General features: G+C 44.5%; 1 protein-coding gene across 1 annotated transcript in view; it reads left to right on the forward strand.

The window, feature by feature from the left end:
* The window catches only part of LOC123507174 (transient receptor potential cation channel subfamily V member 5-like), a 112,430-nt gene that overhangs the window by 74,881 nt on the left and 24,937 nt on the right, over nt 1-12,612 (forward strand). Inside the window, exons 13-14 of the mRNA XM_045259830.1 lie at nt 72-244; nt 2,282-2,412. Of these exons, the coding sequence (XP_045115765.1) occupies nt 72-244; nt 2,282-2,412 (304 nt within the window). The remainder of the gene's footprint in view (nt 1-71; nt 245-2,281; nt 2,413-12,612) is intronic.

Consider the following 12,612-nt stretch of genomic DNA (forward strand, 5'->3'; position numbering starts at 1 on the left):
TGTGTGTGTGTGTGTGTGTGTGTGTGTGTGTGTGTGTGTGTGTGTGTGTGTGACCGCTATCGATCTTGCAGACTCCCGTGACCTTGGGAAGTGGCTTAAATGACCTCCTCAATTCCACGGCGACATCTGACCCTCTCTACGCATCACAGCGGCCCCCTCTCGTGTTCACCTGCCACAACAAAACACACCACCTGCACCTCAAGGCCGTCAACACCTCTTTCTTCATCACCAAGATCATTAGGAGGTCAGCAGCAGAAAGTCTCGCTGGTGGTATTGCCCGAGACTGCCATTGTAATCTCGCCAGCTGAGGACGCGCTGTCATAGTCACACTCACTCTGCAGTGCCGCCTCTTCTTTTTTCTCTTTTATTCCATGTCACAAATTATTCTTGTGTGTTTCTTTTGTTATATGGCGGAAGTGTGCGTCATAGTGTGTATGTGTGTGTGTGTGTGTGTGTGTGTGTGTGTGTGTGTGTGTGTGTGTGTGTGTGTGTGTGTGTGTGTGTGTCTAATGATAATAATAATGATAATGATATTTCGGTTTATTAGAATGACAGATTTACTACATATAATCGTTCTTATACATGTCCTTATATACTAACATTCATACATCTCAAGTCTACACAACCCCATGGTGGTATATCACATCCCGGTACCGCGGCTGCTATAGTGGCTCACCCCGTGTGTATGTTTTTATTCGGAGTTTGTCTCTCCTAACCAACAGCCGGTCGAAACTTCTGACCTACACCAGGTACCTAATTACTTCTAAGTGAGCAGGGGCCACACACTTGAATAGAAGCCTTGACCAAATGACTTCTGGCCTGATATGGGAATCGAACCCAGGCTGCGTACTACCACTGCACTATCAGTGTGTGTGTGTGTGTGTGTGTGTGTGTGTGTGTGTGTGTGTGTGTGTGTGTGTTAATAATGCAACATACAACAAGTCCTCCTACTTTCCATGTTCAATATTCCATCCCTAGCGACTTAAATATTGTACGAGAAAGAAATGTTGACTAAAGTTTTTGTGGCACAAAGAGAGAGAGAGAGAGAGAGAGAGAGAGAGAGAGAGAGAGAGAGAGAGAGAGAGAGAGAGAGAGAGAGAGAGAGAGAGAGAGAGAACACTTCATTTTCTTCCTTCTTGGTTATTGGTTAAAACTGGAAAAATAACATGGACACAGAGAAACAGCAAGAAAAAATGTGAACATCAACAAAATTACACCACCACCACCACCACTACTTACCACTTACACAATATAGAGAATACAAATATCTGAAAGAAAATGTGTAGGAGATGACAGTACAAACAGATGAAGACTAAGAATAGCTAAGGAAGGAACATTTCAACTTTCTATATTTTTCATGAACGGGAGAGGCAAGCCAAGAGAAAAATAACACTTTTTGGAACCAGAAAAAACACCTAATAAATGTCTCAAAGAAAAAAGTAAATAATTGGAAAGAAGAAGAGGCTCAGGAAAATGATTTGCATGAAAGTCTCCTCTGAATCTTTTGTTTTTTGATATTTCACTTCTTAATTGTTAATCACACTGAGACATTTTATCCTTTATCTCTATTCACCTCTGATACTTAAACTGGATACAAATTGCCTACACTCTTCCTTTTAAGCCCTTTCATCTATCAAACCTTTTGTTATTTGATACTTCTTTCCTTAATTACTGATCACTCTGAGATATTTTATACTTTACCTCTACCCAACTCCAATAATTAAACTGGATACAAATTGCATAAACTCTTCTTTTTAAATCCTTTCATGCATTAAACCTTTTGTTATCTAATTCTTCACCCCTTAATTCTTTAATCACATTGAGACTATCTTTTTTCTCTATCCACCTCTTCTTTTTTTTTTTTTACCTCTGATACAAACCTCTGTATACAAATTGCTTGAACTATTCCTTTTAATCCCTTTTAACCCCATCAGTACCATACCATTTTTTCATATTCATTCTGGTTACTATCTAACGATTTCATACAGCCAGAAACGTATGTGGGGATTAAAATAGTGAAGACTCTGGCCAGTAATCTATTGGCCTCCATATAACCTAACTAATGCAAATAGAATCGTCTAATCATACCACAAAATTAAATGTAAAAACGCGTCTCAATAATGAAGGGGTTAAGCATTACTTTAGATGGTGTATATTGCTTCATATCCCACAGAAACAGTCAAACAAGGTGAAGTCACAGAAGAGGGAAATACAGATTTAGCCAGAAAGTTATAGTATTTCAATAAATGAGAGCTAACCTAACTCCTTCCCATCCCCCCAGAGCGAAGTACAGCAAGACACCCAAGGCGATGCTGGCTGTCAACCCTTACGACGATAGCAACTCCACCAACGACACCACTAGCGAGGACCCCTGCTACTGCGCCCTCTGGAGAATCCCCAGTCCAGCCCCAGGTAAGGCTCACCTCTATCATTACTTGCTCTGATATTCTCTCTCTCTCTCTCTCTCTCTCTCTCTCTCTCTCTCTCTCTCTCTCTCTCTCTCTCTCGAACAACACAAACAGAGAGAGAGAGAGAGAGAGAGAGAGAGAGAGAGAGAGAGAGAGAGAGAGAGAGCATTTCCTTTACTATTCATCTCTCTCTCTCTCTCTCTCTCTCTCTCTCTCTCTCTCTCTCTCTCTCTCTCTCTCTCTCTCTCTCTCTCTGACAACACAGACAGACAGACAATGAGAGAGAGAGAGAGAGAGAGAGAGAGAGAGAGAGAGAGAGAGAGAGAGAGAGAGAGAGAGAGAGAGAGAGAGAGAGAGAGTCCTGGTACAGCTGGCACCATCAATATGTTCTGGTGTGGTTGAAGAGAAACACCGGGGCCTTTCCCTGTGTTTATTGTAAGATACAAAGCGTATTGAAGCTTGGTAGACTTGGTAGCGAGTAGCCGTGGAGGCTTGAGAAGTAGCAGGCGGCCAGAGCGAGACTTGTAGTTGGTAGCGGCTAGATGAAGTTTGTAGTAAGCGTGATGATGTAGAATTACAGTCTAGACATTGGAGTGTGACTGAGGACAGTAGACTGTAGACTGTAGAACTAGACTGGCTGTGCAGGACAGGAGAACCAGTCAAAGAGAGAAGGCAAGCGGATTCCCAGGCAGAGCGTGAGTCTATTCCCGAAGCCGTGTTGGGAACGACTGAGCGTAGCGTCCCGTGGGGTGGAACAATACCCACGGTCGTAGTACATCATACGGTAGAACATTACATTACTCCGCGTTAACAAGATAGTGCCCATCATAAGAGAGAGAGAGAGAGAGAGAGAGAGAGAGAGAGAGAGAGAGAGAGAGAGAGCATTTCCCTTTACTTTTCATCTCTCTCTCTCTCTCTCAAGGAAATTTTAATCAGTAACAAATTTCCCGTGGCTCTGTATTTTAATCAGACCTCATTTTGTACTCAACACAAGCTTTGGATATCACCTCGATCATCACACAAGTAAGTATCCACCTGCCGTGTGTTCAGGCTTAGAAAAAATTGATTAAAAAATAGATCGACAGGAAGTGGTTTTTCAGTGGAGTGGTTGATGAATTGAAGAGACTCACTAATTAGTGTGTTAGTGCTGAATCGTTGAGGAAACGTTAAAGATTAGACAAATTTAGGGATGGGGATGATTGGTGGGAGTAGATGTAAGATTGATAGTTTGTTAGTTCGTACCTAATCTAACCTAACCTATTCGTCGTTATTCCCAAGTGTATGAGCGGCATCCTCGCCTCAATATCTTTCCATCTTCATTGTCATTCATCTCTTTTATCTTTCCTCTCCTTAGCGTCCCTGTGGATTTTTTTTCCTTGTCCTTCACGCTGTGTCTCATTGCTATTTCTTTGTTGTTGCTTCTATGCTTTACCCTTTTATTCTTGCCACATATATACTCATACACTGACTGTTATATAAAAGGTAAAGACTGTAGCTATATTTATTTTTTCTTATTTTGCTTTTTTTTCCGGTACATGATTTCATAGTTTTGGTTTTGATTTGTTTGCACTTTTCATCGGTTTCCTTACGCTAAAGAAAAAGGAAATGAAATGACTAATAAATATGATTGTAATTATTTATAGGTAGGATGTATAATGTTTCGTGTTACTTTTGGCGGGAAGAAAAGAAAGTGTCGTCTATTAACCAACACCTTTCTATTGTTTTTTCATCTTGATGTTTATATGTTCTTCTTTCTGTACCATCGTCCTTTTGTTTCTTTGTGTTTTTCTATCTTTCCAGGAGTTAACCTATTTTCTTTCTTCACTATTGTTGTTTGATTTCACTTATGTGTGTGTGTGTGTGTGTGTGTGTGTGTGTGTGTGTGTGTGTGTGTGTGTGTGTGTGTGTGTGTGTGTGTGTGTGTGTGTGTGTGTGTGTGTGTGTGTGTGTGTGGTGTGATGATTAATGTGTGTGTGTGTGTGTGTGTGTGTGTGTGTGTGTGTGTGTGTTGTGTGTGTGTGTGTGTGTGTGTGTGTGTGTGTGTGTGTGTGTGTGTGTGTGTTTCCAAGGTTTATATATTTCATCATGGTGTTTGTGTATTTTTATCTACCCTGTCTTTGTTTTGTCTCTTTTTTGAAGTTGGTATCCAGAATACTAGAGCGTTTTTTTTTTTTTCATTTTTACGACTGCAAATAACATTCGGACTCTTGTTTACTTACGTGTACATTCATTGCGTAAGTCGTAAGAATTTTCATATACAAAAAGATAAAACTACAGACAAAAAAAAAGTTGCCACCTACGAGAGTTTTCTTTACCTTACAGTCACAGAGTTCAATTGTCTCATTTCCCTAGTATAGAGTGTCTTTTCGAAAATAAGGAGTAAATTTCTTGCTAGCGTCTGTTTCTCACATTACATAACTTTTACTCTCCGTTGATAAGAGGCGTCTCAAGTTCATAAAATGTGACTTCCCATGCCTTCAGCTCCAACGCCCACGTCCTCCTGCAGGCGTTTTCCCTTGCAGATCAGTAAAGGATATAATATCATTTGGCACACACACCCCACACACACACTGTCTCTCCTTGCCTCGTAAAGTTTCATTATTCCTCAGGTGAATTTCTTTTAAACTGAGAGCACGCTATCTTCTACCTCCGTTTTCAGGTTATCTGCTCTTGTGATCTTGAAAATTCCAATCCTCCCCTCGTGCCTCGGCCTCGCTGCACAAGGCTTTTTACTATCTCGTACTATCTCGTTCATGTTCATCTCTCTAAGACAAAAGTTCACTAGTTTTCTCAGTCATTCATCTATTTTTCTAGTGAGCTTTGTAGCTCCCTGCATGTTTCTATAAACAATATTCACAATCATTCATCCTTGAGGCTTTTGAATTCTTCTTAGAGGGAGCTTTCGAAATACTTATGTAGATTTGGATAACCTTCCTTATGGATTGGCACTTTAAAAGGAGAGCTTTGTATTTCGTTTTTTTTTTTTTCATCCTTGATCAAAGTATCTTGCATAAAAAAAATCAACAGGTTCCAATATTTTTTCCCTTCTCAGAACCCGGAATTCCATTTCTATTCATCCTCGAAGATTATAGAGAAAGCCTGCAAAAATTCGGTTTCTTCGTTGTAAGGATCTAGAGGCTTTCTTCCTAAACTTCGCAAAGACAGGTTCCCTCATGTCCTAAGGTTGCGTTCTCCCACATACTTCAAACCCTTGTTCTTCTCCCCTAAACCCTTTCTTCTCCCCAAAACCACATTCTTCTCTCACAAACCCCATTTTCCTCCCCAATTCCCCATTCTTTTCTTCTCCCTAAAAAAAATCCGTATGTTCTTTTCCCAAAACCCTTTCTTCTTCCCAAAACCCCATTCGTCTCCCACAAACCTCATTTTCTCCCCTAAAACCTCTTTCTTTTCCTCTGCCTAAAAATCCATATATTCTTTTCCCAAAACCATTTATTTTCCCTCAACCCCATTTTTCTTCCACAAACCCCATTTTCATCCTCAGAACCCCGTTCTTTTCTTCTCCCTAAAAATTCATATGTTCTTCTCAAAACTCTTTCATCACCACAAACCCCATTTTTCTCTCACAAACCCCATTTTCTTCCTCAGAACCCCATTGTTTTCTTCCTAAAAATCCGTGTTCTTCTCTCAATACCCTTTCTTCTTCCCCAACCCTATTTTTTCTCCCACAAACCCCATTTTTCTCTCACAAACTCCATTTTCTTCCTCAGAACCCCATTCATTCTTTTCTTCCTAAAAATCCGTGTTCTTCTCCCAATACCCTTCTCCTCAACCCTATTTTTCTCCCACAAACCTCATTTTCTCCCCTAGAACCCCATTCTTTTCTTCTATCTAAAAATCCCTTCTCCCATTACCTCGTTCATCTCAAACCCTCATTTTTCTTCTCCCGAACCTTATATTCCTTCCATAAACCACCTACGTACAGTTCCATTCTCCTCTTACCCTAATGTCCCGTTTTCTCTCACTCAGTCTCTTCCTTCCCAGATCCCCATATCTACCTCTGCCCAGACCATCTAAGCTCTCCCAAGGCCCCTCAGTTTCCAAGCCTCACGCCTCCCTCAGCTAAGCCACGTATTCCCCAGCGCATGCACTTCATCCTTGCCGCAAAAAAAAGTCATCAATACCAATAGTTGTGAGAAATCCAACCGCGTCTTATTTGCCTTGTGGAGAGAAGAGAGAGTGAGTGAGTGAGTGAGTGAGAGGGAGTTTCGTCAGTGCTAGCCGGTCCAAAGGGAATGAGTAGGAAAGTGAGGCAACGGAGAGGAAGAGGAAAAGGTGAGAGAAGGAAAGAGAGGGAAGCACAGAAGCCAAAAGTGGAGGAGAGAGAGAATCAGGTAAAGAGAAGGAGAGAGGAAGGAGGGGCGAGGAAGGGGAAAGAAGGATATTAGTAAATTGCCAAAGGAGAGAGGGAAGAGGAGTGAGGAAGGAGGGAGGAGAAGGGGAAAGGAACAAAGTCAAAGAAGATTGGAAGAGAAGAGACGGAAAGGAATGAAAGAGGAGGAAGAAAGGGAGAGGAAACAAATCAAAAGAAAATAAAAGAAGAAGAGTTGGAAGAAGAAATAAATAAATTGAAAGAAAGATGGCTGGAAGTAGTGAAAGAATGAAAAATGAAACGAGGAAGAGGAGAAACTTGGAAGAAGAGTTATGGAGAAGGAAAGCCAGAAGGAATATAGAAGGAAAGAATAATAAAGAGAAAATGAGAGGTAGGATGGAAGACAATGTGTGTGAAAATGAAATAAGAAAAATAAGTACGGACTGAAGAAAAGGCAAAAGAGGACATGGAGAAAGATATAAGAGAGAACGTGAAAAACAGAGTGAGATTGAGGACAAAACAAAGAAGATAAAAACAAAGACATGAAGGTAAGACACTGAATGAAGCAAGAGAAGAGAAAAGTGAAGTGACAAGAGAGAAATAAAAGACGAGGTGGGAAAAGTAGGACAAGGAATGAAAGAAACATAAGGATGTGACGCAGCGAAGAAGTAGGAGAAGAAAAAGAAGAAGAAGAAGAAGATGATGATGATGATACGAAAATTAGATGAACATATGAGCGAAGCGTCATGAAACAGAGGAAAAACGACAGGGAAGAAGAAAAGGAAGAGGATCTGAAGGATGTAAATGATACGAGGAAAGTGAATTAACTGTGAACGCGTTTCCACGAAAAAAGAGAAAAAGCCGCGATGAAAACTTTAAGAAAACATGAAGTGAAGAAGAAAGAAGAGGTGGAGGAGGAAGAAGAAGAAGAAGAAGAGGAGAAGGAGGAGGAGGAGGAGAAGGAGGAGGAGGAGGAGGAGGAGGAGGAGGAGGAGGAGGAGGAGGAAGCGAGGTCAAGGCAGTGACTGAATTTCATATAAGCAAAAGTTTGACAGTCAGGCTTGGAAGGGAAGGGAGCAGAAGGGGAAGAGAAGAGCGAGTGGGAGAGAGAGGAAGGACGCAGGAAGGTTGGAGAGGGAAAGGAGAGAGAGAGTGAGAATTAGGTTATGGATGAGACCTGGAGGGAAGGAGCGAAGGGAAGAGGAGAGGAGGTGGCGCGTGACAAGTTGCGACACACTCTTGTGACGGAATGGTATTGACTCCCCACGTGTCTCTTTCCTTCACCTAAATATTCCTTTTCTTCTCTTTTCTTCTCCGCACACCACTCTTTATTCAGCTCTTGGGCTATTTATCTATTTTTTGTCTATTTATTTCTTTTGTCTATCTCTTCATTCATAGGAGAGTATTTTTTATATATGCTTCTTATCGATTGATTCCATCTCTCTCTCTCTCTCTCTCTCTCTCTCTCTCTCTCTCTCTCTCTCTCTCTCTCTCTCTCTCTCTCTCTCTCTCTCTCCAATATGGTTTTCTTTTGATATTCAAATTCTCTGTCCTTTCACACACTCTTCCTATCACCACCATCCTGTCTTCATGTCGCCATTCACACTTCGTCTTAATTTCCTCTTCCTAGCAAATATTTCACCTTTAGACTTTAGACAATGCTTTCCTTGCTGTTGTATGGTCTTGTGCATTCACTCCTTTGTAGCTTTCAGTTATTCATACCCTCTCTTCACCTCTCCCCTGTTCAAGTCTTCACTCAACTTACATGAGCAGCAGATACAAGTGTCCTTCCTTACTCACAGTCGACGGAATGAGCTCACTTTAGCTACTCGACTCGTGGATTGAAAGAGTTTGCACCGCACCACAAAAAAAAGAAAAAAAAAAATTGAAACACTTACAAAGCTATGATATTTTATTGGAGAGCTGAAAGTATAAGCGAAATAATATGCATTTTTTTTTATGTTTTATGTTTAGACAGTTCGCAGTATACATGATGACACAGACGAAGACTGGCATTATTGCTGAGGTAGTGTAGTTTGGAATTTGGCATCTTGAGTGACATCCGGAAAAAAAATAAATGCATTCAGATAATCGTTCGTGTGTTCCATTGTAATATGAAGTGAGTGCCAGTGGGCGTTCTTTCTCTCTCTCTCTCTCTCTCTCTCTCTCTCTCTCTCTCTCTCTCTCTCTCTCTCTCTCTCCTGTATCTGGTGTGATCTGCTCCCATTTCTGTGACCTCCCTTGTGTGGCATGTCTTTATCATATTTTCTGTGTAAGCTCTTTGACCTCTGTGATCCAATTGTCTTGACGTGTCTTTTTTGTATAATGTTGTGCCTGATGTGCCTCTTTCATTTTCTCTGTGACCTGTTTGGTGTGAGTTGTCTTTCGTAACTCTTGTGATCCGGAAATTCACGTATCAGTATTTCATTTCCTGCGTGGTGCCCCGAGCCCAACACAACGAGGGAAATGAAGGCTTCGGATTATAGATTTCCTTGTAGATTCCATCATAGGTTTCGCAGATAAAAAAAACAAAAGGTATTAATCATTATATATATATATATATATATATATATATATATATATATATATATATATATATATATATATATATATATATATATATATATATATATATATATATATATATATATATATATATATATATATATATATATATATATATATATATATATATATATATATATATATATATATATATATATATATATATATATATATATATATATATATATATATATATATATATATATATATATATATATATATATATATATATATATATATATATATATATATATATATATATATATATATATATATATATATATATATATATATATATATATATATATATATATATATATATATATATATATATATATATATATATATATATATATATATATATATATATATATATATATATATATATATATATATATATATATATATATATATATATATATATATGATATATAATATATACACTATAGTAGATCGAACGAATGAAAATCAACAAATACTAAAGGAAAACACCAAAGGTTAATCTCAAAGACACAAGGTAAGAAAGATGAGGTTTAGGAACAGGTGGACAGGTGTAGTGAACCACACTACTACTGCTACTACTACTACTACTATTACTACTACTACTACTACTACTACTACTACTACTACTACTACTACTTCCACCACCCTAATCTGGCCCAGGTGTGGAACTACCTGAGAACAGCTGGGCTAGGTGCGGCACGGCCCGGGGATTCCACGCACTACGCCGATCCCCTTCTAAGCCGGGCCAGGTGCAGTGACCTGACCCCTGCTGGATGGTGTGAGGTCACGGGCCGGATGTTCAGCCAAGGACTTCGCCAGTCAGCACCGAAACTCCGGGACATACGCACCGCTCGACTCATCTCCGCTCGCTTGTGTATACAATAATAAACAGCAGTAATGAACATCTCTGGTTTACCTCTCCATCCGTGTCTTGGCTAGTCAGAGAATACTACATTTGGTGACACCGAGAGTGTAGCCTTGACGCGTGATGGAGCAGTGCAGTGCATTCAGTGACATATTGCGTGTGCCGCCCTTCACCTTTGATGTCGAGGCCTGGTTCCTGCACCTCGAAGCTGTGTGGGCCGGCGCGGACCTCCCTGACCTCCAGCGATACCAGGCGGTTGTCCGGGCACTCCCCTCAGAAGTGGTCGCTCGTCTGTACAGTGTCCTCTCCAACCTGCCGGAGGCAGACAGGTATGGCGCCCTTAAGTCGGCCATCACATGGGGCTTTTGGGCGGTCCCGCGAAGCCTGTTTCGCCGCACTTAACTCAGCTCGGTATGACGGCGGCCGACCGTCGGCACTCCTGCCGAGATTGTCCTCCCTGAATAGGGCGGTAGGATTCCCGTGGTCGGAGGAGATGGTGCGCCACAAACTCTCCTCTCTCATGCCGCAGCCTGTCCGTCTCCAGCTGGCGGCTGCCCCACAGGCCCTCTCCTTGGAGGAATTCTCGGTCCTCGTGGACAGAGTGCACGAGGCCCACGTGGTGTCGCCCCTACAGCATACCCCCCCCTCGGCCTGCCTGTGCGCCGTCAGTGCTGCTGCCCCGACGGACCAGCCAACCGCACCAGCGGAATTTCTCTCTCTCCACGTCCTCCAGCATCAGGCGGCGGTGACCTCGGGGGCTCGCCGTAACCCACCCCTGGCTGCAGTGCCCAGCTCCACTGAGACCCGCCTTGCTTCGGTGGAGGCCTCCTTGCGGCGCCTAGAAGCTCTACTCGTCCGCTCTCCTACCCAGACGGACGCTGGGGTCTGTTTCTATCACAGGCGTTTCGGGGAGGAGGCACGCAGCTGCCGACCGCCATGTGCTTGGCCCCGCCAGGGAAACGGGGCGGGCGGGGGCCGCTAACACCATTGCCCGCCCCCGCCTCTCTTCCTCGTCTTTGCCCTGACCCGTTGCCCCGCCGTCCTATCTCCGCCTTGTCTCCGCCAGCTGTACAGCCTGCCCCGGGCCCCACGGAACCTGCACCGCCTCCGCCGCTGGCCCCGCAGTGTTCCATGGGCGGTCATGACGCGCCCACGTCCCCTGGACGGCCTACTGGCGCCCACACGTCGTCCTCGCCGGCGAAGCAGCGGTCCCGGGATGGCCGGGCCCCGTTTCCTCCACCATCACGTCTGCAGCCTACTGGTGGCCGGGCTTCCGCGCCGCCCACCCATCTGCGAGTCTCAGCTGGGCGCGCCCCTTCGCAGCCTTCGGTCGGCGCCAGGCACCCCTACTGGCCGCCCGCTCCTCCGCAGCCCGCGGAGGGCTTTGCCTCGGTCCCGCCGCCGGGGCCGTCAGCCCACTCCCAGCTCTTCTGACTCCCCTGCGCTGTCACCTCCGTCGCAGCACCCAGAGTGGTTTCCCGCCAGCCAGCGCCCGCTTCTCTGGGTGAGAGACATTTGCTCCGGGCCCGTTTTCTGGTGGATTCCGGGGCAGAGGTGAGTGTGGTTCCGGCAGCGGACACTGACCGCCGCGCCCAACCCCGTACGGCGTACGACCTCCTGGCCGCCAACCGCACCCCGATCGCGACGTATGGGACCCAGACGCGTCGCGTGGCCCTCCTGCCCGGCAGCCGTTTCCCGTGGGCATTTGTGGTGGCGGACGTGGAGCAGGCAATCCTGGGGATGGATTTTCTCGCTGCTCACGACCTCCTGGTGGATCCACGCCGCAGATGCCTCCTACACCAGCCCTCGGCCACTATCATCCACGCGGAGCCCTGCGCGCAACCGACGCCGTCCCTCAACCCTCCGCCAAGCGACGCAGTTCGAGGCCCTCCTCCAGGAGTTTCTCCTCCTTACATCCCACAGTCTGCCCCGCCTCGGATCCAACACGGGGTACAGCACTCCATCGTGACAACTGGTCTCCCGTGCTTCGCTCAGCCCCGGCGGCTGCCCCCGGAACGTCTTCACGCTGCGCGCAAGGAGTTTGACCTCATGCTGGAGGAAGGCATTGTGCGCCCGTCTGACAGCAACTGGGCGTCGCCACTTCACATGGTGCCCAAGGCTCAGGATGGAGAATGGCGAGCTTGCGGGGATTACAGGGCCCTTAACGCCATGACCCGCCCCGACAGATACCCTATCCTCCACGTGCTGGACTTCCACACCAAGCTCCATGGCAAGTCTATCTTCTCGAAGATCGACCTCCTGCGGGCGTTCCACCAGATTCCTGTGGCAGAGGACGACGTTCCGAAGACCGCGGTGATTACGCCCTTCGGATTGTTCGAATACCCCTTTATGAACTTCGGTCTTCGCAACGCCGCCCAGACCTTCCAGCGGTTCATGGACAGGGTCCTGAGAGGGTTGGACTTCGTCGTCGTTTACATCGA

This window comes from Portunus trituberculatus, chromosome 21 (genome assembly GCF_017591435.1).
Source record: "Portunus trituberculatus isolate SZX2019 chromosome 21, ASM1759143v1, whole genome shotgun sequence".
NCBI classification, from domain to species: Eukaryota; Metazoa; Arthropoda; class Malacostraca; order Decapoda; family Portunidae; genus Portunus; species Portunus trituberculatus.